A 26,059-nucleotide genomic window follows, 5' to 3' on the forward strand; every position below is an offset into this window, starting at 1 on the left:
CAATATTTTTATATAAATTAGCCAGACATTCTGGCCTGCCTCTAGTCCCAGCCATTTGGGAGGCTGAGGTGTGAGGATCACTTGAGTCTGGGAGGTGGAGGCTGCAGTGAGCCGTGATCATGCCACTGCACGGTGACAAAGCAAGACGCTGTGTTAGGCGGGAAAAAAAAAAAAGAAAGCAGCAGACACTGGCATAGCCTTGGGGAAGAAAAGGGTGAATGAGAGGGACCCAGGGGCCTGTGATCTTCCTCACCTAGCTGGCCCTCCACCAGCTTCCTCCTCGCAGTTCTCTTCCCACCGCAGATGCTCCTTGCTCTCCCCCAAGGGCTGCGGCTCCTGGTCTTTGCATTTCACATGGGGCACGTCCACCTGCAAGCACAGTCAGGAGGGAGGCCAAGGAGGGAGGATGAGGAGTGAACAGATCGCCCTCCTGCCGACCCTTCAACCCTGGGCACCTTGATGTGCTGCTGCGGGACGGTGGGGACCCGCAGGAAAGACGGGCAGGGCTGGGGTAGGTGCCGTGAGGGCAGGGGCATGGGGTGGAAGGACACTGTGTCCCTAGGGGACACCTGGACACCAGACCTAGAGGGGCTGGGTGAGGGCAGGGCTGAGGGAATGTAACTGGGGGACCTGGGCTCCTAACTGGTATGTGTGTTGGCTGGAGTCCTTCGAGAAAGGAGAAGAGGTAGCAGAAAAGAAATGAGGCCGGGCGCGGTGGCTCACGCCTGTAATCCCAGCACTTTGGGAGGCCAAGGCTGGCGGATCACCAGGTCAGGAGTGCGAGAACAGCCTGGGCAATATGGTGAAACCCCGTCTCTACTAAAAATACAAAAATTAGCTGACGTGAGCTGGGCGCGGTGGCTCACGCCTGTAATCCCAGCACTTAGGGAGGCCGAGGTGGGCGGATCATGAGGTCAGGAGATCGAGACCATCCTGGCTAACACTGTGAAACCCTGTCTCTACTAAAAATACAAAAAGAAATTAGCCAGGCATGGTGGCGGGCGCCTGTAGTCCCAGCTACTCGGGAGGCTGAGGCAGGAGAATGGCGTGAACCCGGGAGGCGGAGCTTGCAGTGAGTCGAGATTGCGCCACTGCACTCCAGCCTGGGTGACAGAGCGAGAGACTTCGTCTCAAAAAAAAAAAAAAAATTAGCTGACGTGGTGGCGCGTGCCTGTAATCCCAGCTACTCGGGAGGCTGAGGAAGGAGAATCACTTGAACCCGGGAGGCAGAGGTTGCAGTGAGCCGAGATTACGCCACTGCACTCCAGACTGGGCGACAGAGTGAGACTTCGTCTCAAAAAAGAAAAAGAAAAGAAATGAAAGAAACGGGTGCGGTGCGTGGGTGTTTGTGGCTTTCTCTACTCCGTTCCGGCCACGCGCCATGTGTGGAAATCAGACCCGTCAGTGCGTCAGTCAGGGCCGGGTTCAGTCAGGAAATTTAGGGCCAGGCCTGATGAGAGGGAGCCCCAATGGCAAAGGGGCTCGGGTCCGCTGGAGAAGGCTGGGATCGCAGCCGTTCCTTGCCTATCTGTCCGCCCGCCCCACGCGCGCGAAGGAAACAAGAGCCGCGTACTCCCTGTCGCTCCATTCCGTATTTTCCCGCCTTCAAGCTCGCACCCTCTGCGCATGCGCCGACTCCGCCCCTGGCCAGCTCCGCTCCGGGACGCGAGTGCGCTGTGACGCGTGCTCCCGGCCCCGCCCCCTTTGAGAACTCGCGCAGCCAACGGGGCGCGGCCGACCGTTAAGCAGCAGTTTCGCGGTCTGGGAGCCGCGCGCGCGTGGGGGCTGCTGGGGAACAACAGCTGAGGGTGCGCTTGTGTGCCCCTATGAGGCTCCTGGGTTCCACGGGGCGCCCAGGTTATAGGGATCTCAGAGTCTTTTATTCGGTGCTTCTAACTTCATCCACTCGGCCTTGGAAAATATTCTCCATAACAATTTTTTTTTTTGAGACAAGATCTTGGTCTGTCGCCCAGGCTGGAGTGCAGTGGTGCGATCATAGCTCACTGCAGCCTCGACCTCCCAGGTTCAAGCAATCCTCCTGCCTTGGCCTCCTGAGTAGCTGGGACTACCAGTGTCATCCACCACGCACTTCTAATTTTTTTTTTTTTTTGAGACGGAATCTCGCTCTGTCATCCTGGCTGGAGTGCAGTGGCGCAATCTCGGCTCACTGCAAGCTCCGCTTCCCGGGTTCACGCCATTCTCCTGCCTCAGCCTCTCCGAGTAGCTGGGACTACAGGCGCCCGCCACAACGCCCGGCTAATTTTTTGTGTTTTTAGTAGAGACGGGGTTTCACCGTGGTCTCGATCTCCTGACCTCGTGATCCGCCCGCCTCGGCCTCCCAAAGTGCTGGGATTACAAGCGTGAGCCACCGCACCCGGCTCACTTCTAATTTAAAAATATTTTTCTGGCCGGGCGCGGTGGCTCGTGCCTGTAATCCCAGCGCTTTTGGGAGGCCAAGGCGGGTGGATCACCTGAGGTCATGAGTTCGAGACCAGCCTGGCCAACATGGTGAAACCCTGTCTCTACTAAAAATATAAAAAATAGCCAGGCGTGGTGGCGGGCGCCTATAGTCCCAGCTACTCGGGAGGCTGGGGCAGGAGAATTGCTTAAACCCAGGAGGCGGAGGTTGCAGTGAGCTGAGATCACGCCACTGCAATCCAGCCTGGGTGACAGAGTGAAGCTCTGTCTCAAAAAAAAAAAAAAAAAAAAGATTATATATATATATATACACACACACACATAATTATATATATTTTTTCCTGTAGAAATGAAATCTCTCTGTGCTGAGCCCAGGCTGATCCCCAACTCCTGGGCTCAAGCCATCCTCCTGTCTTGGTCTCCCAAAGTGCTGTCTCAAAAAAAAGAAGAAATTATCTGATCTACCCTATTGACTGTAGGTTATAAGACCCCCGTTTCAAAGAAGTTTCTGCCCCACACAAGGCCTATCTATCTAGATTCTTCTTGGCCTCTAAGAGCATGCATTCCTGAGACTCCAAGAAGAATCTAGACAGACAGGCCTTGCTGGGTTTCCCCACTCAGCCTATTAGTATTAGACAACCCCCCCACCCCTGGCTTTTTTAATTTCAGTCTTGCTCTGTTGTCCAGGCAACATTGGAGTGCAGTGGCAAGATCTCAACTCGCTGCAATCTTGGCCTCCCAGGTTCAAGCAATTCTCAGCCAACCAAGTAGCTGGGATTACAGATGCACCATGCCCAGCTAATTTTTGTATTTTTAGTAGAGATGGGGTTTTTCCACGTTGCTCAGGCTGGTCTCCAACTCCTAGCCTCAAGTGATCCACCCGCCTCAGCCTCCCAAAGTGTCAGGATTACAAGCATGAACCACGACAAACTCTTTTTGTCCAATCAAATTTCTACCTGGGTGTTCAAACTTTGTTGAACCTAAGCATAAGACACTTTTTATTAATCAGGCATGGTGGCAGGCACCTATAATCCCAGCTGCTCGGGAAGCTGAGGCTGCAGTGAGCCAAGATCGCCCCTACACTCCAGCCTGGGGAACAGAGCCAGACTCTGTCAAAACAAAACAAAACAAAACAAAACAAAAAAACAGTTTCCCCTATATCTCTGGGTCTTCATTCTGAAGGCTTGTCAGGTAACACTATGATCAAATACATTCGTATTCCTTTTCTCTTATTAACCTGCCTTTTGTCAATAATTTTTAGTGAAACTTTAGAGGGCAATAAGGAAGCTTTCTCTTCATCCCTACACAGCCAAAGTTCAGATTTGATGGAAATGGCAAGATTCCAGGGTACTTATGTTTATTTAGACACATAAATATGTATTTAACGACAGGGTCTCACTCTGTTGCCCAGGCTGGAGTGCAGTGGTGTAATCAAGGCTCATTGCAGCCTCGACCTCCTAGGCTCAAGTGATCAACCTCAGTCTCTGGAGTACCTGGGATTACAGGCATGAGCCATTATGCTGAGCCAATTTTTGTTTTGTTTTTTTGGGGACACATCTCACTCTGTGGCCCAGACTGGAGTGCAGTGGTGTGATCTCAGCTCCCTACAACCTCCACCTCCTGGGTTCAAGTGATTCTCCCACCTCAGCCTCCAAGGTAGCTGCAACTACAGGTGCCTGCCACCATGCCTGGCTAATTTTTGTATTTTTCTTTTTTTGGAACAGAGTCTTGTTCTGTCACCCAGGCTGTAGTGCAGTGGCACAATCTTGGCTCACTGCAACCTCCACCTCCTGGTTCAAGTGATTCTCGTGCCTCACCCTCCAGGGTAGCTGGGACTACAGGTGCTCACCACCACGCCCAGCTGATTTTTTTTTGTATTTTTAGTAGAGACGGGTTTTCACCACGTTGGCCAGGCTGGTCCCGAACTCCTGACCTCAACTGATCTGCCTGCCTTGGCTTCCCGAAGTGTTGGAATTACAGGTGGGAGCCACCACGCCTGGCCTAATTTTTTTTTTTTTTTTTGAGACGGAGTCTTGCTCTATTGCCCAGGCTGGAGTGCAGTGGTGCGATCTCGGCTCACTGCAAGCTCCGCCTCCCAGGTTCACGCCATTTTCCTGCCTCAGCCTCCCGAGTAGCTGGGACTACAGGCGACCGCCACCACACCCGGCTAATTTTTTGTATTTTTAGCAGACAGGGTTTCACCATGTTAGCCAGGCTGGTCTTAAACTCTTGACCTCATGATCCACCCGCCTTGGCCTCCCAAAGTGCTGGGATTACAGGCGTGAGCCACTGCACCCGGCCCTAATTTTTTTATTTTTAGTAGAGATGGGGTTTCACTACGTTGGCTAGGCTGCTCCTGAACTCCTGACCTCAAGTGACCCACCCATCTTGGCCTCCCAAAAGTTCTGGGATTACAGAAGTGAGCCACTGTGCCTGGCTCAGTACCCAGATTTTTTTTTTTTTTTTTTTTTGTATTTTTAGTACAGACGGGGTTTCACTGTGTTAGCCAGGATGGTCTCGATCACCTGTCCTCGTGACCCGCCCGCCTCGGCCTCCCAAAGTGCTGGGATTACAGACGTGAGCTTCCGCGCCCAGCCCAGTACCCAGATTTTTGACCATCAAGTGGCACACTGAGCTAGGGGGACCCAACAAGACCCCTCACCCCTAAGGAAAGCCACCAGATGGGGGCAACTGCCCACTTTATTAGACAGTAGGTGGCCCACAGGTCTCCTCAGGGCCCACCCTCACAGTAGACACACCACACAGGACAACAGAAAGAACCTGCTACCCAGTCCTCTGTCCCTGGGATTCTGGTCCTGGGACAGGTGGGAAAGAGGAAGGTGGGGGCTGGCCTCACAGAGGCCTCATAAATACAAGGTCACTGGCCAGGGATGCAAAGGAACGCAGCAGCAGGGACTTGGGGAGAATGAGCTGTCCTAGAGTGGCCCATGTCACGCAGCCTCCTGTGTGGGAGGGGGCCTCAGGTCGGCATCCAGGCGGCACAGGGGACTGTCATACACCATCTGCAGGTTCACCTTGTGGCCCACCAGCTCCCGGATATTGTTGATGCCATATTTGATCATCGTTGGGCTTGTGGGGGAGGGAACAGAGTTTATCATGAGGTCAGCACATGCACCCTTCTGCTCAGCTTTCCATGGCTCCCATCTTCCTCAGAGGAAAAGTTCAAGTTCTCCCCATGACCCACAGGGCCCTGCGCCAACTGCTCTATCACCTCTCACTCTCCGCCTTCAGCCACACCAGCCTCCTCACTCTTCTCCTAATACAAAAAGCACATTCCTACCTCTGGGCCTTTGAACTGATTGTGACCACTACCTGGGACACCCTTCCCCAGATACTCTCATGGTTTACCTCTTTATCTATCCCCAGATTTTGCTAAGGTGGCACTTTTTCCTCCATGATGCCTTCACTGACCACGTAGTTGCCTTAGCCCTCCCTATACCACTTACTGCCCTGGTGCACACTTTTGTCTTTTTTCGCTGAGTGCATTTGTTTTTTTGAGACAGTCTCACTCTGTAACCTAGGGTGGAGTGTGGTGGCATAATCTCAGCTCACTGCAACCTTCACCTCCCGGGTTCAAGTGATTCTCATACCTCAGCCTCCCGAGTACCTACGACTAGGACTACGGACGCACGTAACAGTGCCTGGCTAATTTTTGTAGTTTTAGTAGAGACGAAAGACAGAGTCACACTCTGTTGCCCAGGCTAGAATAGAGTGCAGTGGCATGATCTTGGCTCACTGCAACCTCCACCTCCTGGGTTCAAACGATTCTCCTGCCTCAGCCTCCTAAGTAGCTGGGATTACAGGTACCTACTACCATGCCTGGCTAATTTTTATATTTTTAGTAGAGATGAGGTTTCGCCATGTTGGCCAGGCTGGCCTCAAACTCCTGACCTCAGGTGATGCACCTGCCTCAGCCACCCACAGTGCTGGGATTACAGGCATGTGCCACCGCGCCTGGCCTGTTTTTATTCTTTGTAGAGACGGAGACTTGCTCTATTGCCCAGGCTGATCTCGAACTCCTGGCTCAGGCAATCCTCCTGCCTTGGCCTCCCACAGCACTGGGATGACAGGCATGAGCTACCACGACTGGCCTGATGTACTTGTTGGTCTTGCTAGTTATCATCCTTCTTGCTCCACTGGGACCCCAGATTCAGAGGGAGGGACGTGAGCTGTCATGTTCACAGCACGGGGCTGGGCATTCAGTTTGTACTTACGATGAAAGTTTTGTCCATTGGATGAATGAATGGGTGGTGCTGAAACCACACAGGCCCCTATACCTGGAGAGTTGTTTGAAGCAGCTGGACACCCCGAGTTTCCACCTGGGCACTTACCGCTCCAGGGAGAGGCCCCAGGCAATGACCGACACGTTCTCGGGAAGCCCCATGGGCAGCAGCATCTCTGGACGGAAGACCCCCGAGTTTCCAACCTCCACCCACTTCTTCAGGCCTGCAGAGGCAGGACAGAGAAGACAGGGGCAGTGCGTGTTGAGTTTCTGGGCACTGCTGGTACAGGTTCTGGGTCTAGGTGGTGAGCTTGGGAGGTGGGGTACAGGCGTGGCAATGGGGGGACCCAGGCCGAACCATGGTAGCCTGAGACCTCCCTCCCACCCCAGTACCAGGGCCCACCCTGACCTTGGTGGTAGCTGAACACCTCCATGCTGGGCTCTGTGTATGGGTTGTAGGCTGGCTTGAAGCGGAGTTGTGTGATACCTGCAGGGAACAGGGGGCGGGCAGGAGAGCAGGGGTTTGGAGGATAATGCTGGTGATCAACACACCTGCCTGCTGCCGCACCACCACGGCCCACCCCTGCCCCCCTGCCCCCCTGCTCACCCAGCTTGGTGAAGAACTCCCGCAGAATGCCCATGAGGTGGCCCAGGGTGAGGCCGTGATCCGCCACCACGCCCTCGATCTGGTGGAACTCAGCCAGATGTGTGGCGTCCAGGGTCTCATTCCGGAATACGCGGTCGATGGAGAAGTACTTGACCGGCGTGAAGGGCCTCTAGGGGTGACAACCAAGCCAGGCCCGGGTATGGTTCAGAAGGTCCCTTTGACAGCACCCTCTCCCCACTCTGGCCCCCACCTGGGCCAACCGCACCTTCTGGGCAAGGCGGTAGAGTGCACGGGCACTGGCTGATGTGGTGTGGGTTCGCAGTAGGTTTTTCCGGGCCTCGTCCAGCTTCCAGTTATACTTGTACCTTCAGGAGGGAAGGTGGGAAGTCCATGCAATGGCCCAGGGGTCCCCAGCCTCCTTCCCTTCCATACCAGGTAAGTCCTGCCTCACCCCTGTGAGCCATAGCCACCCTGAGAGTGGGTCCGCTTGACCCGCTGGACGTAGTCCATTGGAAGCTGCAGGGCCTCGGCTGGATCTGGGCAGGACAGAGCAACATCAGGTCAGTCAACGAGCATTTCCCCCCCGCTTTTTTTTTCAGACAGGGTCTCACTGTTGTCCAGGCTGGAGTGCAGTGGTACAATCTGGGCTTACTGCAACCTCTGCCTCCCAGGTTGAAGTGATTCTCATGCCTCAGTTTTCTCATTTGTGTGTGTTTTTGGGTTGTTTTTTTTTTTTTGAGACGGAGTCTTGTTCAGTTGCCCCAGCTGAAGTGCAATGGGTCAATCTTGGCTCACTGCGACCTCCACTTCCCAGGTTCAAGCAATTCTCCTGATTCAGCCTCCCAAGTAGCTGGGATTACAGGTGCACGCCACCACACCTGGGTAACTTTTTTATTTTTAGTAGAGATGGGGTTTTGCCATGTTGGTCAGGGTGGTCTCAAACTCCTGACCTCAGGTGATCCACCCACCTCAGCCTCGCAGAGTGGTGGGATTACAGGTGTGAGCCATGGCACCTGGGCTTTATTTATGTATGTACATATTTATGTATGTATTTATTTTGAGATGGAGTCTTGCTCTGTTGCCCAGGCTAGAGTGCAGTGGCATGATTTCAGCTCACTGCAACCTCCTCCTCCCAGGTTAAAGCGATTCTCCTGCCTCAGCCTCCCAAGTAGCTGGGATTACAGAAGTGCACCACCACACCCAGCTAATTTTTCATGATATGGGGTTTCACCATGTTGGCCAGGCTGGTCTCGAACTCCTGACTTCAAGTGATCCCCCTGCCTGGGCCTCCCAAAGTGCTGGGATTATGCCACTGCACCTGGCCTTTTTATTTTTTCCTTTTTTTGAGACAGAGTCTCGCTCTGTTGCCCTGGCTGAAGTGCAGTGGCGTGATCTTGGCTCACTGCAACCTCCGGCTCCCAGGTTCAAGTGATTCTCCTGCCTCAGCCTCCCGAATAGCTGGGACTACAGGCACACGCCACTATGCCCAGCTAATTTTTGTATTTTTAGTAGAGACGGGGTTTCACCATGTTGGCCAGGATGGTGTCGATCTCATGACCTTGTGACCCACCCACCGTGGCCTCCCAAAGTGCTGGAATTACAGGTGTGAGCAGCCGCACCCGGCCTGTTTTTTTTTTTTTTTAAAAGGACAAAAATTTTTTTTTTTTTTTTGAGACGGAGTCTCGCTGTGTCGCCCAGGCTGGAGTGCAGTGGCGCGACCTCGGCTCACTGCAAGCTCCGCCTCCCGGGTTCACACCATTCTCCTGCCTCAGCCTCCCGAGTAGCTGGGACTACAGGCACCTGCCACTACTCCTGGCTAATTTTTTTTGTATTTTTAGTAGAGATGGGGTTTCGCCATGTTAGCCAGGATGGTCTTCATCTCTTGAGCTCGTGATCCGCCCGTCTCGGCCTCCCAAAGTGCTGGGATTACAGGCGTGAGCCACCGCGCCCGATCTAGAGGGACAAAGTCTTGCTCTGTTGCTTGGCCTGCAGTGCAGTGATGCAATCATAGCTCACTGCAGCCTCAAACTCCCAGGCTCAAGCAATCCTTCACCTCAGCCTCCCGAGTAGCTGCAACTACAGGTGTGCACCACCATGCCCAGCTAATTTCATCTGTACAGATGGGGTCTTTCTATGTTGCTTAGGCTGGTCTCAAATTTCTGGGCTCAAGCGATCCTCCTCCCTTGGCCTCCCAAACAGTGGGATTATACCCACTGAGGCTGGCCAAGTTTCCTTCTTTGTAAAAAGGGGTAACAGTACTGCTTCCAGTAGTTGGCAGGAAGATTAGAACAGTGGCTAGCATGTGATGATGACTGCTTAGTAAGTTTTGGGTGCTATGACAACAATGACAAGAATGATGTTGTTCTCTGGCCAGGTAAGCTGGCGCACCCAATGACCTCAACTGCCCTCTTGGTCAGGAAGGCCACCCCATTGTGAGAAGTCATTCCATTTCAGACAGTGCTAAGGGTAATGAAAGAAAGAAATGGGACAGAAGAATGAACACTAGGGGAGAAGGGCTTCTGTAGAACTCGGGGTGAGCCTGAGCGTGTTAGGCTGGCCTGTCTCTGGTGACACGTGAGCAGAGGTTTGAGGCTGCAGCCTGCCTTGAAGATCTGGGAGAAAACAGCTCTCCGCTAAAGACAGAACATAAGCAAAGGCCCTGAGGTGTGCACAGCCTGGAATGCCCAAAGAAGACATGGGGGCAGGGAAGGTGTGGGGACTCACACCTGTAATCCCAGCACTTTGGGAGGCTGAGGCAAGAGGAGTCTTTGAGCTCAGGAGTTTGAGACCAGCCTGGGCAACACAGTGAGAACAAAACAAAACAAAAATACATTAATTTTGAGCTAGGCGTGGTGGCTCACGCTTGTAATCCTAGCACTTTGGGAGGCCGAGGTGGGAGTATCACTTGAGGTCAGCAGTTCAAGTCCAGCCTGGCTAACATGGCAAACCCCGTCGCTATTAAAAACACAAAAATTAGCTAAGTGTGGTGGCGGGTACCTGTAATCCCAGCTACTCGGGAGGCTGAGGCAGGAGAATTGCTTGAACCCGGGAGGCAAAGTTTGCAGCAAGCCAAGATCGTGCCACTGCACACTCTAGCTTGGGTGACAGAGTGAGATCCTGTCTCAAAAAAAAAAAAAAAAAAAGACGCAGGTGGCAAAATAAGAACAGAGCTTGACACATCCAAGGATGGACTTTAATTTAACTCAATTAATTAATTTTTTTAGAGGTAGACTCTTCCCTATGTTGCCTGAGCTGGATTTGAACTCCTGGGCTTGAGCAATCCTCCTGCCTTGACCTCACAAATAGCCAGACTGCAGGTGCACACCACCGTGCCCAGTTCTAGACCTAATTTGATAAAATGGGATGCCCATCCTGCAAAGGCTCCGCCCTGACCTGGTGTCTCTCATGTCTCAGGGAGGCCCTAGGGGCTGACCCACCTCGAAGGAAGAAGGTGTCATGCTGGTCACGGGCTGGGTGCTGCTGGGGCTGGAAGAGGGCATCAAAGTTCCAGAAGGAGCTCTCAATGAAGTTATCGGTCGGCATCTCGGTGAACCTGGTGGGAGACGCGGCCTGACTGCCCTGCCTGTACCCAGCAGAAGTACCAGGCCCCGCCCCCAGCCCTGTGCTCACCCCATCTCCAGGAAGATCTGTCGGAACTGGGAGCGGACCTTGAGCAGCGGGTGAAGGTGGCCGCTGTCGGGGAGGACACCGTGGGCCAAGAAGTTGTAGGGCTTGAAGGGCCGGTCCCGCCAAGAGCCACTGGGGGAGGATGCAAGGGCCTGGTAAGGGCTGCCCACCCCTGCCCACTGCCCCAGCTCCCACCCGCCCTGACCCTGGGGTTGCCCCCTACCTGGAGATCATCTCTGGGCTCAGCTCTGTCTCTTGCTTGGAGATGCTGGTGCTAAAGGCACTGCCTTTGCTCACCCAGTAGGTCTTCAGGGTCCTGTGGCCAGGGGAAGGAAGGGGACGCCACTGCCATCTCCTCCTAGAGGACTTCCTTGATCTCCCGTCTGATGAGGATCCCCATGCTACCTACCAGCTTTATTTCCATCCTGACATTTATCACTACCTGAAATCCTCCTATGTGGCTATGCCCTATCTCCCTGTATTCACTCACTTATTCATTCAACACTTATTGAGAACCTAATGTGTGCCAGGGTCTGTTCAAGGTGCTAAGTACATGACTGAGTGATGGTATTAGGGAAAGTCGAGCAGATTTATTCTGTGCCAGGCTCTGTTCTGCGAAAGTCTCCCCACAAGCCCCTGAAAGAGGGCAGTTTTTTTTTTGTTTGTTTGTTTTTCCTTTTTTGAGACGGAGTTTCGCTTGTTTCCCAGGCTGGAGTGCAATGGCACGGTCTCAGGTCACTGCAACCTCCACCTCCCAGGTTCAAACGATTCTCCTGCCTCAGCCTCCAGAGTAGCTGGGATTACAGGCACCCGCCACCACACCCAGCTAAGTTTTGCATTTTTAGTAGAGACGAGGTTTCACCATGTTGGCCAGGCTGGTTTCCAACTCCTGACCTCAGGTGATTTGCCCACCTCGGCCTCCCAAAGTGCTGGGATTACAGGCATGAGCCATCGTGCCCGGCCCCTTTTTCTTTGAGATGGGGGTCTCTCTCTGTGTTGCCCAGGCTGGCCTTGAATTCATGGATTCAAGTGATCCTAACACTTCAGCCTCCTGAGTAGTTGGGATTACACATGTGAGCCACCACACTTGGCCCAGGCTATTTTATAGATAAGGAAACTGAGACCAGCAAAGGCCAGGTGACTTGGCCAAGGTCATAAAACTAGTTAAGTGACAGAGCCCGAACTTCAATTAGGCATCCCAGCTCTAGTCTCTTCTCTCTGTCACTCTGTGTCTGCTCAAAGGGGACATTTGTCCTGGGAGAGGACAGCCCCTAGCCCATCTAGGTTCCAGGAGCCTGTCTGGTGTGTGCTCATTAAACTTTGGACCACACTAAGGACAGCAAAAGAAATGAACAAGCACCAAAGATGAAGACTAGGGGCGATGGGCTTCATGGAACTCAAGGGGAGAGGAGGGGTGTCAGGGTGGCCTCTTTAAGGGGACACAGGAGAGAGACTTGATGAGGAGCCTATCTTGAAGATCAGAGGGAAAACAGTTCTCAGCAGAAGAGTCCTCATGGGCAAAGACCCCAAGGCACGCAGGCTTGACAACTATGGCATTAAGCAAGCTGGGAGGAAACTGGCCACACCTGTGCTTGGTGTGGGCAAGATGTCTCCCTCCCACCATGCCTCCACCATGCTTCGCAGGTGGTGGGGGCCTGAGCCTGCAGGGGGCACCCACTCACACTTCAGCCAACAGCTTCCTCTTCCTCAGCTCACTCCTCTCCTTCTCCCCCAGCTTCTCAGCCTGTCCCCCCCGGACAAGCTGGAGCCGCCGCTGCACCTCGTCCTCCATGCTGTCCACCTGCCAGGATAAGCGGTGTGAGGGCCAGGGGCCCGCGTGCCCATCCACCTGCCCCCTGACCAGCCCGCAGGAACGCACCACTCGGAACACTCGGGGCCCGTCGGCCGCACTCTTGTCCACCCGGATCCACTTGTTGGACATGGCCTTGCTGAAGCCCACTTTGCCACTGGGCAGTCGCTGGCAAAGAGAGGCTGCAGTGAGTGGGGCACGAGGGCCACCTTTATCCCATCACTCACTCCCCATTCACCCCGCAGCTCCTACCATAAGCTCGCTCTGGGCCAGGCCCTCTGGGGGAATGCTTCGAAACACACGAGCCTCATGGCTGCCCTCCCGGGCAATCTCCTCGCCCTCCGCAGTAAGCTCCCAGCGCTTGGTGGACCGAAGTTCAGCCTCGATGACCTAGAGGGAAATGTGGGGAGGGGGTCGAGGCAGGGGTGAGGCTCAGAGCCAGGCACCCCCTTTCTGCAGCACTGAGTCCCAGGTTCAAAGCACAACCCTTAAAGCTAGCTTCACATCCCAGCTATACAACTTTACAGCCAAGTGGTCTCAAGGGAAAGACTTCCCCTTGCTGTGTCTCTATTTCCCTTATGTAACACAGGGGTGGTAATAATGATAGTTTACACCTCCTGGGGTAAAGTACACCACTAAGGATGTTACCTGGCAGAGGACAAATTCTTACTGTCAGTCTTGAACCTGTGACAGATTTTAATGTGAAAAATTAGGTGAACTGATTTGTCTCCACATTTTTTTGTTTGTTTTTGTTTTCTTTGATGGGGGTCTCACCCTGTCACTAGGCTGGGGTGCAGTGGTGTGATCACAGCTCACTGCAGCCTCGACCTCCTGGGCTCAAACGATCCTTCCGCCTCAGCCTCCCAAGTAGCTGGGACTATAGGCACGTGCCGCCACATCTGGTTAGTTTTTAAATTACTTTTTTTTTTTTTTTTTGAGACGGAGTCTTGTACTGTCGCTCAGGCTGGGGTGCAGTGGTGCGATCTCGGCTCACTGCAACCTCTGCCTCCTGGCTTCAAACGATTCTCCTGCCTCAGCCTCCCAAGTAGCTCGGATTACAGGTGCCCGCCACCGCCCCCAGCTAATTTTTGTATTTTTTTTTTTTTTTTTTTTTTTTTTTTTTTTTTTTTTTTTTTTTTTTTGAGACGGAGTCTCGCTCTGTCACCCAGGCTGGAGTGCAGTGGCGCGATCTCGGCTCACTGCAAGCTCCGCCTCCCGGGTTCCCGCTATTCTGCCTCAGCCTCTCCGAGTAGCTGGGACTACAGGCGCCTGCCACCGCGCCCAGCTAATTTTTTTTGTATTTTTAGTAGAGACGGGGTTTCACCGTGGTCTCGATCTCCTGACCTCGTGATCTGCCCGCCTCGGCCTCCCAAAGTGCTGGGATTACAAGCGTGAGCCACCGCGCCCGGCCAATTTTTGTATTTTTAGTAGAGATGGGGTTTCACCATGTTGGCCAGGCTGGTCTCAAACTCCTGACCTCGTAATCAGCCAACTCGGCCTACCAAAGTGCTGGGATTACAGGCATGAGCCACTGCGCCCAGCCCTTTAAATTACTTTTTAAAGACAGGGTGTTGTTATGTTGTCCAGGCTGGTCTCAAACTCCGGGCCTCAAGTGATTCTCCTTCCTCAGCCTCCCAAAGTGCTGGCATAATGGGCATGAGCCACCACACCCAGCCTGTCTCCATGTTTAAATGTTCACATGTCAGTGCCCAGAATGTCAGAGAAGGGCCCTGGAGGTCCACATTACAAACAAAAACTGAGGTTCCAGGTCCAGAGTCATGAAGACAAGGACAACAAGGGTAAGCAGAGTGCACAGGGCCGGGATCCCACTTCGTTCTAATCCCAACTCTGCCCTTCACTTACTGTGTGACCTCGGGAAAGTTGCTTAACCTCTCAGTGACTCTTCTTTGAGACGGAGTCTCGCTCTGTCGCCCAGGCTGGAGTGCAGTGGTGCAATCTCGGCTCACTGCAAGCTCCGCCTCCCGGGTTCATGCCATTCTCCTGCCTCAGCCTCTCTGAGTAGCTGGGACTACAGGCACCCGCCACCACGCCCAGCTAATTTTTTTGTATTTTTAGTAGAGACGGGGTTTCACCGTGGTCTCGATCTCCTGACCTCGTGATCCGCCCGCCTCGGCCTCCAAAGTGCTGGGGTTACAAGCGTGAGCCACCGTGCCTGGCCAACTCTTCTCATCCATAAGAGAAAGGTGTGACGGGTTCTACCTCCGAAGATTTTAAGGAGTAGCTAAATTAATACTCAGAAAGAGGCCGGGCGCGGTGGCTCACGCTTGTAATCCCAGCACTTTGGGAGGCCGAGGCGGGCGGATCACGAGGTCAGGAGATCGAGACCACGGTGAAACCCCGTCTCTACTAAAAATACAAAAAAATTAGCCAGGCGTAGTGGCGGGCACCTGTAGTCCCAGCTACTCGGAGAGGCTGAGGCAGGAGAATGGCGTGAACCCGGGAGGCGGAGCTTGCAGTGAGCCAAGATAGCGCCACTGCACTCCAGCCTGGGAGACAGAGCGAGACTCCGCCTCAAAAAAAAAAAAAAAAAAAGTACTCAGAAAGAATATATAGTGCCTACTATGTGACAAACGCTGCATAAATTCTTTTTTTTTTTTTTTTTTTTTTTTGAGACAGAGTCTTGCTCTGTTGCCCAGGCTGGAGTGCAGTGGTGCGATCTCGGCTCACTGCAACCTCTACCTCCCGATTCAAACAATTATCTGCCTCAGCGTCCCAAGTAGCTGGGATTACAGGCACCCACCACCACGCCTGGCTAATTTTTTTTGTATTTTTACTAGAGACGGGGTTTCACCATCTTGGCCAGGCTGGTCTTGAACTCCTGACCTCGTGATCCACCCGCCTCGGCCTCCCAAAATGCTGGGATTACAAACGTGAGCCACTGCACCCAGCATAAATTCTAATTACTATAATATTTTTATGGCTATTACTGTCATTAGATTGAACCTCACCTCCTTATATTATTTAACCCTCTGTGACGTATACAAATGTCAAATCATATTGATCAAGGCACTGTCACCCCACACAACACTGCTGCCACCTCTCCTCTGCATTGAGGACTATGGGCTCTGCAGCCTGAGTGCCTAATTTCAAATCTGGGCTCATCGGCCTCTTCTATTCACACTGATTATGTTACTGACCATCAATTGTCACATCTGCAAAATGGGAATAACATGGCCATCAGCCAGGATTATGGAATGGATTGGACAAACAAGCTGAGACCAAAGTGGGGCACAGAACATGAGCTCTACGGATAAACAGCCCAGATCCTGGACCCATGGATCTAGCCTTCTGGGTGGCCCACGGGCCCCTCAGCATCCTACTCTTGTGATTCTGTTACTGTCCACTTGCCCAAGTCAGAAGGCTGGACTTCATCTGTGCGCTCCCTGCCTTGTCCTGAATCCCATGCCTTCCCCACCTCCCCCAAGCTTCCTTCCCATAGCCAGACATCATGCCCTCCAGCTTGGGGAAGCGCCAGCTTCTGCTTTCATCCCTTCACCTCCAGTCCTGTCCATGCCAATTCTTCCCAAAGGTGATGTGGATAGCACACTCATCTGACCGGCTCTAGCTCCTGCTATCGCTCCCTAGTTCCCTCATGAGGTAAAGACCTAAGAGGCCTTGCAATTACAGCTATGCTGGTCTCCCTCGCCGCCTGCCATCCCCCAAGATCCCGGCCACTGATCTCTAAAGTGCTATCACTTTCCTCTACAGAGAACCGTCACCTGCACCGCCCAGGCCGCTCTCCCTGACCCCCAAGGCTGGGTCAGCTGTCACAGCTGGGTCCCCTGTTTTCCCCCATCACTCTGGTTCTTGAAGCACCTTCCTATTAGGTTGCAACCTGCGTGAGGGCAGCAACCGCGCTTCCTCGTCCATCATCGTACCCCCTACCCACGCTGACTCTGCCCCAATAAACGTTTATTGCATGAGGAACATCCGTGCGTCTGGGCCCTCACTCGTCCCACTTCCCGCCCGCACATCCCGGAGTGAACACATATACAGCTACCCCAAACTAGGCCTGGGGGAATTTGGCTTGGACGTAGAGCGCCCGGGGCAAGGGGACTGTAGGTGCAAGGGCAAGGCGGCCCGGCATCATGGGCCCGGCTCACCTCGCCCAGCGCCTGAAGGCTCTTCACGGCGCCCACCACCGCCTGGTGCTCCATGCCCAGCTCAGCCGCCAGCTCGGCGCTGTCCAGGCCGCCGTCAGACGCCTCCAGCCGCCGGAGCAGTAGTTCCGCCACTGGACCATCCGCCATGGCTGCTTCCAGTGTGCTCAGCTTGTCCAGGCCGGGGGTCTGAGCCACCGGAACCGGAATCCGGCGTATGTACCGCCATCTTGAATGTGTCTAACCGCAGAGCAGGGCTCAATGTGTCGTCATCTTGAGTGTGGCGACGGATCCTCAAAAGGTGCACGGGACTCAGTTCCCACCTCCACCCTGGCTCCATCAGTGGCGTCTGGTTGACCAGAGAGGTAAAATTGATTATTTCAAGGTCAGAAGCACCGCCCTGTTTTGAGTTTTATCTAGCCTCACTTCAGCGGGCTGTGTGACCTTGGACTTCCCCCTCTCTGGGTTAAAGAAGCCTCTGCCCTTCTGGTATTCTCTCTTGCCCTAGGAGAGGCGGTGGGTGGTGGGCTCCAGAGATGGTCATTTTGGCGATGTCATCTACTTTTAAAATTTCAAAGGAAGGCTGGGTAGGTACCGTCCCTTTTTATAGAGCGGAAAGGAATTCACCTAGTAAGTCAAGGTGGCACCTAACCTGTGTGGACTACCTGGTATGTGGTAGTACTTAGCCCAGAACTGAGTACTTCACGTGTAGTATTTCATTTCTCCGCAAAACTTTATGATGTAGATACTGATATAGCCGCATTACACAGGTGAGAAAACTGAGGCTCAGAGGGTGGTATGACTTGCCCAAGGTTCTACAGAGAGTTGTTGGAAATGAAGTCATAAATTATAAACCTTCCAGATCCTCCCACCCCTGTGCGCCGAGAGCAACGTCAGTGCAAATACTGCATGGCCTAGATTAGCACTGTCTTATAGAAATATAGTGCAAAACATCTTTCTTTTTTGAGACAGGGTCTTGCTCTGTCACCCATGCTAGAGTGCAGTGGTGCAATTATGGCTTACTGCAGCCTTGACTTCCCAGGCTCTAAGGATCCTCCAACCTTACGCTCCTGAGTAGCTGGAACTACAGGTGCACGCCACCACACCCAGTTTTTTTTTTTTTTTGGTAAATATGGGATTCGGCCATGTTGCCCAGGCTGGTCTCAAACTCCTAGGCTCAGGTTATCCTCCTGCATCGGTCTCCCAAAGTGCTGGCATTACAGGCATGACCCACCTCGCCCAGCCAGCCAGAGCCTGACTCTTACAAAAAAAAAAAAAAAAAGATGACTAATAAAATATTTTGCACTCGGCTGGGCACAGTGGCTCACCCCTGTCAAATCCTAGCACTTTGGGAGGCCGAGGCAGGTGGATCACCTGAGGTCGGGAGTTTGAGACCAGCCTGACCAACATGGAGAAACCCCGTCTCTACTAAAAATACAAAATTAGCAGGGCGTGGTGGCGCATGCCTGTAATCTCAGCTACTTGGGATGCTGAGGCAGGAGAATCACTTGAACCTGGGAGGCAGAGGTTGTGGTGAGCCAAGATCGTGTCATTGCACTCTAGCCTGGGTGACAAGGCGAAACTCTGTCTCAAAAAAAAAAAAAAAAATTGCACTTTTTTTCATACTAAACCTTCAAAATCTGATGTGTATTTTACACTTACAACACATCTCCGTTTGGACCAACCACATTTCAAATGGTCAGTAGTCATATGTGGGCAGTGGTGACTTACGTCAGCACAGGTAGATTAGAATCTTAGATCTGCTGGCCAGGTCAGTGGCTCATGCCTGTAATCACAGCACTTTGGGAGGCTGAGGCGGGCGAATCACCTGAGGTCAGGAGTTCAAGACGAGCTTGGCCAAGATGGCAAAACCCCATCTCCTCTAAAAACACAAAAATTAGCTCGGTGCAGTGGGGGTGCCTGTAATCCCAGCTACACGGGAAGCGGAGGCAGGAGAATCACTTGAGCCTGGTAGGTGGAGCTTGCAGTGAGCGGAGTTCGCACCACTGCACTCCAGCCTGGGTGACAAAAAAAAAAAAAAGAATCCTAGATCTGTTATTTATGTCATTCAACCAGAAGGCTTAATCTTTCTTTTTTTTTTTTTTTTTTGAGATGGAGTCTTTCTCTCCTCCACCTCCTAGGTTCACACCATTCTCCTGCCTCAGCCTCCCGAGTAGCTGGGACTACAGGTGCCTGCCAACACGCCCGGCTACTTTTTTGTATTTTTAGTAGAGACGGGGTTTCACCGTGTTAGCCAGGATGGTCTCGATCTCCTGACCTCGTGATCCGCCCGCCTCGGCCTCCCAAAGTGCTGGGATTACAGGCTTGAGCCACCGCGCCCGGCCATTGGCTTAATCTTTCTGTGCCTCAGTTTCTTGCTCACATGGAGGTGATTGGAGCCCAGGTTATTGTGAGAATTAAATGCCCACACATATTCACACTGCTTACTAAATTGAGTGTGGCCCATGTTTGAACACTCTTATAAGCAGAACACATTTATTCCTTTTACATCACAATTATTATTTGAGTCTGTAAAATGGGATTACTCATATCCCCCAGTCCTGACCCTATATAAGGTTCTGTATTCAGGATACATTTCTCAGAGTCCCTTCTCTCCTCCCATTTTTTTGTTGATTATTTATTTATTTAGAGAGAGGGTCTCACTCTATTGCCCAGGCTGGAGTGCAGTGGCATGATCTTGGCTGACTGCAGCCTCCACCTCCTGGGCTCAAGTGATCCTCTCACCTCAGCCTCCTGAGTAGCTGGGACTACAGGTGTGTGCCACTAGGCCAGGCTAATTTTTGTTATGTATATTATATATTACACAATATAATATATATTATACATGATATGTATCATATATGACATATGCTATATATAATATACTATTTATGTATTTATGCATTATACGTATCACATGTAATATATATGTGTATATATATATTTTTTCTAAGAACGAGGTTCCACCATGTTGCCCAGGCTGGTCTTGAACTGCCGAGCTCAAACAATCTGCCTGCCTCAGGTTCCCAAGGTGCTAGGATTACAAGTGTGAACTACCATGTCCGGCTTATTTTTATTTATTTATTTATTTTTATTTATTTATTTTTTTTGAGACGGAGTCTCGCTCTTTCACCCAGGCTGGAGTGCAGTGGCGCGATCTCGGCTCACTGCAGGCTCCGCCCCCCGGGGTTCACGCCATTCTCCTGCCTCAGCCTCCCGCGTAGCTGGGACTACAGGCGCCTGCCACCTCGCCCGGCTAATTTTTTGTATTTTTAGTAGAGACGGGGTTTCACCGTGTTAGCCAGGATGGTCTCGATCTCCTGACCTCGTGATCCGCCCGCCTCGGCCTCCCAAAGTGCTGGAATTACAGGCGTGAGCCACCGCGCCCGGCATTTTTATTTATTTTTGAGACAGGGTCTTGCTCTGTCACCCAGGCTAGAGTGTGCAGTGACAACAACACAGCTCACGGCAGCGTCAACCTCCTGGTCTCAAGTGATCCTCCTGCCTCAGCCTTCTGAGTAGCTGGGAACACAGGCAGGTGCCACCACGCCTGGCAATTAAAAAAAAATGTTTTTGTAAAAATGGCCTCCTGCTACGTTGCCCAGGCTGGTCTTGAACTCCTGGCCTCAAGCGTTCCTCCCATCTTGGCCTGCCAAAGTGTTGGGATTACAGGCGTGAGCCACTGTGCCCAGTGTGTTTTTAGTTAATTTCCACAAGAGTCCTTCCTTCCTCTCTTCTATCATGCAGCAAGTACTTTTTTTTTTTTCTTTAAAAGCAATTTATTTCTGATTACAAAATACAGGTGAGGAGCACGGGCGATGCCTGTAACCCCTTGGTTGTGCATCTTCCCAGTCTATTTCTCCTTCTAGAAATACCCTATGTACAACAGCAAGCTCATGCTGTCCCCAAGTGCTTGCACATTCTAACAGCTGCAGAGTATATGACCAGGTGGAAAGTCCAACAGATGTCCCACTCACAAGATAGGGCCCTCCAATCAGTCTTCTGGCTCCCTTTCACTAACAGTAACTGGTTGCTCTTCCTATTGGTCATAGATAAATGACACCTGCACAATTTTCCAAGTGCTTTCAAGCAACTTCGGGAGGCAGTGACTAAGACCCTTTCCTTGCTCTCAGCTTTCTATGTCCCAGGCTGCCTGTGGCACCTGGACTGCTGCTGCCCCTGGGTCCCGTACATTCCAGGGCGACGATGGAGGAAGGGCAGGCCACGCATGAGGAATTAACAGTCTTTATTGGGCTCAGACCAGGAGTCCGTGGGTCTTGAGGACCTCTGTGTATTTGTCAATTTTCTTCTCCACGTTCTTCTCGGCCTGTTTCCGTAGCCTCATGAGCTGTTTCTTCTTCCGGTAGTGGATCTTGGCTTTCTCTTTCCTCTTCTCCTCCAGGGTGGCTGTCACTGCCTGGTACTTCCAGCCAACCTCATGAGCCACGCGCCCCAGACAGGCAAACTTTCTTGTAGGCTTCAGGCGCACAACCTTGAGGGCAGCAGGAACCACCATCTGCTTTTTCTTGTCGTAGGGCGGTGGGATGCCGTCAAACACCTTGAGGCGGTCCAGAGCGGCCTGGCCTCGCTTGGTCTTGTGGGGCAGCATACCTCGCACGGTCGGCCAGAAGATGCGGCTGGAGGCCCGGAAGTGGTAGGAGCCTCGGGAAGGGTTGGTGTTCATCCGCTTGCAGAGGAAAGCCAGGTACTTCAACTTGTTTCTGTAGAAATTGCCAGAAATGTTGATGTCTTCGCAGCGTACGACCACCACCTTCCGGCCCAGCAGTACCTGTTTAGCCACGATGGCCGCCAGGCGGCCCAGGAGATGGCCTCGACCATCAAGCACCAGGACCTGCACCTCCGCCATCTTCGGCAGCCGCTTGGGAAAGAGCAAGTACTTTTTAAGCCTATTCTGTGCCAGGTGCTGCAGGTGACACTGGAGGATGCAAAGTGAACAAAACAGGCAGTGTCTAACCTCAGGAAGCGCCAAGCCCACAGGTGCCTGACAAAGGAACAGGAGGAAGGGTCAGCAAGAGGCCTGGGATGGTACCCGGGATCCTCATGGGGGGGACCAGACTAGGCAATACTGAATACTACCTAGAGGAAGTGGTAGAACCCCAGCTTCGCAGTTCATTCTCCCCCTTCTTTTTTTGGAGATAGATTCTTGCTCTGTCAGCTGGGCTGGTGGGCTGGAGTGGAGTGGCGTGATCGTGGCTCACTGCAATCTCTGGCTCCCAGGTTCAAGCGATTCTCCCACCTCAGCCTCCCGAGTACTGAGATTAGAAGCACCCGCCACCACGCCTGTCTAATTTTTTTTTGTTTAATTTTTATTTTTAGTGGAGACGGGTTTTCACCTTGTTGGCCAGGCTGGTCCCGAACTGACCTAAAATGATCCGCCCGCCTCGGCCTCCCCAAGTGCTGGGTTTACAGGCGTGAGCCACCGCGCCCGGCTACCATTTCTTTTTTTTTTTTTAACCAAAGACCCTTGCCAAGTCATTCCCCCCACTCCACTTTGTTTTCCTTTTTTTATTTTTTCCTTCCTCTCTTTTCTGAGTCACAACCATTAGCCAGGAAGCACCTCCTCCCCACCCTCTTTCCTGGATCCCCCTCATTCCCTCCTTCCATAGCCCACTCCCGCGCTCCCAGGTCCAGGGCTTATTTGCCCAGAGTTTGGAAAACCCCCAGCTATCCTTCCTCCTTTCTACAGCGTGGGGGCAGGGTACTGGTGCCAGTCACGTGCCTCTGGCTTCAGAAGAAGACTCTAGACTGGGGTCGGGGGGGGGGTGGGGGGTGGGTCCCTACCATCTGTGTCTTTTTTCCCTCCCCAAACGGAACCCCCTGCCCTCTCGCCTATAGCCGTTTAATTGCAAAAGCCAGGCCGTTTGTGGGAGACCACAGACAGCGACCCCCTTCATTTACCGGTTGAGAGGAACGGGGCTGCTGCAATCTGGGGTAATAACCCTATCCCCACTCCAGGAGTCACAGTCACATCGTTAAGCCTTCCTCCCCTCTTGTCCCAGGACAGCTTCAAAAACGTTAAAAGCATTTCTGCTGGGTAACATCTGGCCAGGGTCGCCCCCTCTGTCTGCTCAAGAACGTCTGTCACTTCAGAGAGCTTAAGTGACTTGCCCCAGTCACACAGCAGCAGTCCGATAGGCTGCCAGGGCTCTAGGGGCAGAAGGAGGAGAGGGCTGGCATTCTTCCCACTGGCCCGCGTGGCTGTAGCACCGGGGTGCAGCGAAGCCCCAGGGCCCCAACCCGTGAGCTCTCTCGTATCCCGGGCGGGGGTGGGGGAGCAGCAGTGGGGTGCTAGTTCTCAAATGCAAGATAAGAACTGGCTAGGAAAGCCTTGCCCAGCCCCTCCACCTAGAGGGAATGGGAGGGAGAGAAGCTGAGGGCAGGATCCCGGTCCCGCGTGGAGACACCTGCGCTCCCGCGGGTTCTTTAAACGCCCAGATGGGGAACGACGCGCGCGGACGAGGGCGGGGTTGGGGGGGGGGGGGTCAGGTCTGGTCACATGACCTGGCCTGAGGTGCTCGCGGCCCCCACCCCACCAGTGGGCGTCCCCCCCAACGCGTGGTCGACCATCATTGGTCGGTGGTAAGGCCAATAGAAATCGGCCATCTGGGAACCCAGCGTTCCGAGGCGCAGCCTAACTTAGTGAACCGATGAAGGTCCAATGGAAAAAGACGGCCGTGGGCGCAGACCAATGACAAAGTGTCAGGGGCGGGCCCAAGGGCTGGGTCAGGTTGGTTTGAGAGGCGGGTGGGTATAAAAGTGCAAGGCGGGCGGCGGCGTCCGTCCGTACTGCAGAGCCGCAGCCAGAGGGTCCTTTTAAAGGGCCCGCGCGCCACCGCCCCCTCGGCCCACCATGCTGCTATCCGTGCCGCTGCTGCTCGGCCTCCTCGGCCTGGCCGTTGCCGAGCCTGCCGTCTACTTCAAGGAGCAGTTTCTGGACGGAGGTAACGCCTGGTCCCGCCTCGAGGCCGCCCCGACGACGCGGCCGGCCCCCATCCCGGGTCTGCGTTGTCGCCTGTAATTACCGTTTAGAGGTCCAACACGGTGGCTCCCGGGGACTAGAGCCGCGGGTGATCCCTCTTCTGTGTCCCTGGGGAGCGCGGAGGGCGTAGCGACCTCCCGCGGCAGGAGTTAGGGTTAGCCCGAGGATCTCTGAAGGCACCCTACGTGTCAAACTAGAGGTTGGGATGGGGAGAGTCGGGGATCTCCTTTTCTTTCCCCAGCAGCTTGTGGCTCTCGGCAGATGTTTGGTGTGGGGGGTATTAGCACAGCCGCGCTGACCTACTCCTCTAACCCCCCACTTAGACGGGTGGACTTCCCGCTGGATCGAATCCAAACACAAGTCAGATTTTGGCAAATTCGTTCTCAGTTCCGGCAAGTTCTACGGTGACGAGGAGAAAGATAAAGGTAAGAGCTTAGGAGCGGGTGCTCAGATCCGGGAGGACTTCCTGGCAGAAGTCCTTGTCTGCACACACACAGCCGGGACAGTCCCCTAGGAGGAGGACAGGTGGAGGAAATGGGGGAGTCGTCTCTTCCCTAAGTCGAGGGTCCTCGCGGGTCAGGGCCCAACGGTGACCTCACTACCGTCCCGTCTCAGGTTTGCAGACAAGCCAGGATGCACGCTTTTATGCTCTGTCGGCCAGTTTCGAGCCTTTCAGCAACAAAGGCCAGACGCTGGTGGTGCAGTTCACGGTGAAACATGAGCAGAACATCGACTGTGGGGGCGGCTATGTGAAGCTGTTTCCTAATAGTTTGGACCAGACGGACATGCACGGAGACTCAGAATACAACATCATGTTTGGTGAGGGCCTGCTTCCTGGTGCTGACCTCTGTCCCATTAGTTGGAGAGAGACCCAGACCCCACTGACTTTCTTAATAATGATTTTCTTTGGAAGGGGAGCTAAAAGAATAAGTCCTAGCAACACTTTATTGCATTATGATCGCAGATCTAGGCTGTTAATTTAATTTGCGTGATTGTATATAGTTATTTCCTAATTTTACTGAGAATTTTGAGTTGTAGAGCACTGATTTTTTTTTTTTTCTTTAAACTTAAGGCGCCACCCACAACCCATTCAGGACAGAATCAGGGTCTGAGTTCCTCTTTTCAGCCTTGACAGACCCGAGTTTAAGAACCAGGTCTTCCTTTTATAGAGAGGGGTGAGGGCCTCGAGATGATGGGTAGTCTCTGACTCTTAACTGGATTTGCTTCACACCTAGGTCCCGACATCTGTGGCCCTGGCACCAAGAAGGTTCATGTCATCTTCAACTACAAGGGCAAAAATGTGCTGATCAACAAGGACATCCGTTGCAAGGTGTGTCTGGGGGTGGTGGCAAATGGCTGTCATTGGGGAGGTTCAGAGGTCAGCCTGATTGGGGGGTGGCCCCCGCTCACCTTCTTCTTTCTTCAGGATGATGAGTTTACACACCTGTACACACTGATTGTGCGGCCAGACAACACCTACGAGGTGAAGATTGACAACAGCCAGGTGGAGTCCGGCTCCTTGGAAGACGATTGGGACTTCCTGCCACCCAAGAAGATAAAGGATCCTGATGCTTCAAAACCAGAAGACTGGGATGAGCGGGCCAAGATCGATGATCCCACAGACTCCAAGCCTGAGGTTGGTGTTGGGGCAGGGGCTCTGCTCTCCACGTTGGAGGGTGTGGAGGACATCTGGGCCAACTCTGACCTCTTCATCTACCTCACAGGACTGGGACAAGCCCGAGCATATCCCTGACCCTGATGCTAAGAAGCCTGAGGACTGGGATGAAGAGATGGATGGAGAGTGGGAACCCCCAGTGATTCAGAACCCTGAGTACAAGGTGAGTTTGGGGCTCTGAGCAGGGCTGGGGCTCACAGTGGAGAGTGCACCGACCTTACTCACCCTTCGGTTCCCTTCTCCCTTCTGCAGGGTGAGTGGAAGCCCCGGCAGATCGACAACCCAGATTACAAGGGCACTTGGATCCACCCAGAAATTGACAACCCTGAGTATTCTCCTGATCCCAGTATCTATGCCTATGATAACTTTGGCGTGCTGGGCCTGGACCTCTGGCAGGTGAGACTTGGGAGGAAAAAGGAGGATCCCTGGGGTACCTCAAGTGCATAAGATCACCCAAGAGGAAAGGGATAGGGTAGGCATCCCAGGTGGGTCTGACTCAAAAATGGTACTTCTTGTAAACAGTACTTCCTGGTCTGTCCCTGTGAAGTCCTCACAGCA

General features: G+C 53.1%; 4 protein-coding genes across 5 annotated transcripts in view; 1 reads left to right on the forward strand and 3 right to left on the reverse strand.

Moving 5' to 3' along the window:
• Positions 1–1,654, reverse strand: part of SYCE2 (synaptonemal complex central element protein 2) — a 21,149-nt gene extending 19,495 nt beyond the window's left edge. The window contains exons 1-2 of one of the 2 annotated variants that reach the window (XM_032169860.2): positions 1,574–1,654; positions 254–369 (exon numbers count right to left, since the gene is read on the reverse strand). In XM_032169860.2, coding sequence (XP_032025751.1) covers positions 254–369; positions 1,574–1,588 — 131 coding nt within the window. In that variant the 5' untranslated portion in view covers positions 1,589–1,654. The remainder of the gene's footprint in view (positions 1–253; positions 370–1,573) is intronic. The other variant, XM_032169859.2, reaches the window with a different exon arrangement.
• Positions 1,655–5,100: 3,446 nt separating this feature from the next.
• FARSA (phenylalanyl-tRNA synthetase subunit alpha) lies at positions 5,101–17,008 on the reverse strand. The gene is made up of 13 exons (XM_032169861.2): positions 16,830–17,008; positions 12,958–13,095; positions 12,775–12,873; positions 12,578–12,696; positions 11,119–11,211; positions 10,899–11,027; positions 10,706–10,821; positions 7,720–7,804; positions 7,534–7,633; positions 7,269–7,437; positions 7,071–7,148; positions 6,771–6,885; positions 5,101–5,508 (listed from the first exon to the last, which is right to left on the reverse strand). The coding sequence occupies exons 1-13, from the start codon at positions 16,974–16,976 to the stop codon at positions 5,370–5,372; spliced, it is 1,527 nt and encodes a 508-aa protein (XP_032025752.1). The 5' UTR covers positions 16,977–17,008; the 3' UTR covers positions 5,101–5,369.
• A 4,049-nt stretch (positions 17,009–21,057) lies between these two features.
• LOC116478554 (large ribosomal subunit protein uL13-like) lies at positions 21,058–21,716 on the reverse strand. Its single transcript, XM_032762048.2, has one exon. The coding sequence runs from the start codon at positions 21,691–21,693 to the stop codon at positions 21,082–21,084; it is 612 nt and encodes a 203-aa protein (XP_032617939.1). The 5' UTR covers positions 21,694–21,716; the 3' UTR covers positions 21,058–21,081.
• Positions 21,717–23,621: 1,905 nt separating this feature from the next.
• CALR (calreticulin) overlaps positions 23,622–26,059 on the forward strand; it is a 14,084-nt gene continuing 11,646 nt past the window's right edge. The window contains exons 1-7 of the mRNA XM_032169862.2: positions 23,622–23,788; positions 24,150–24,251; positions 24,442–24,645; positions 25,062–25,156; positions 25,253–25,462; positions 25,551–25,664; positions 25,754–25,897. Of these exons, the coding sequence (XP_032025753.1) occupies positions 23,698–23,788; positions 24,150–24,251; positions 24,442–24,645; positions 25,062–25,156; positions 25,253–25,462; positions 25,551–25,664; positions 25,754–25,897 (960 nt within the window). The 5' untranslated portion in view covers positions 23,622–23,697. The remainder of the gene's footprint in view (positions 23,789–24,149; positions 24,252–24,441; positions 24,646–25,061; positions 25,157–25,252; positions 25,463–25,550; positions 25,665–25,753; positions 25,898–26,059) is intronic.

This window comes from Hylobates moloch, unplaced genomic scaffold (assembly GCF_009828535.3).
Source record: "Hylobates moloch isolate HMO894 unplaced genomic scaffold, HMol_V3 SCAFFOLD_12, whole genome shotgun sequence".
In the NCBI taxonomy this organism is placed as follows: Eukaryota; Metazoa; Chordata; class Mammalia; order Primates; family Hylobatidae; genus Hylobates; species Hylobates moloch.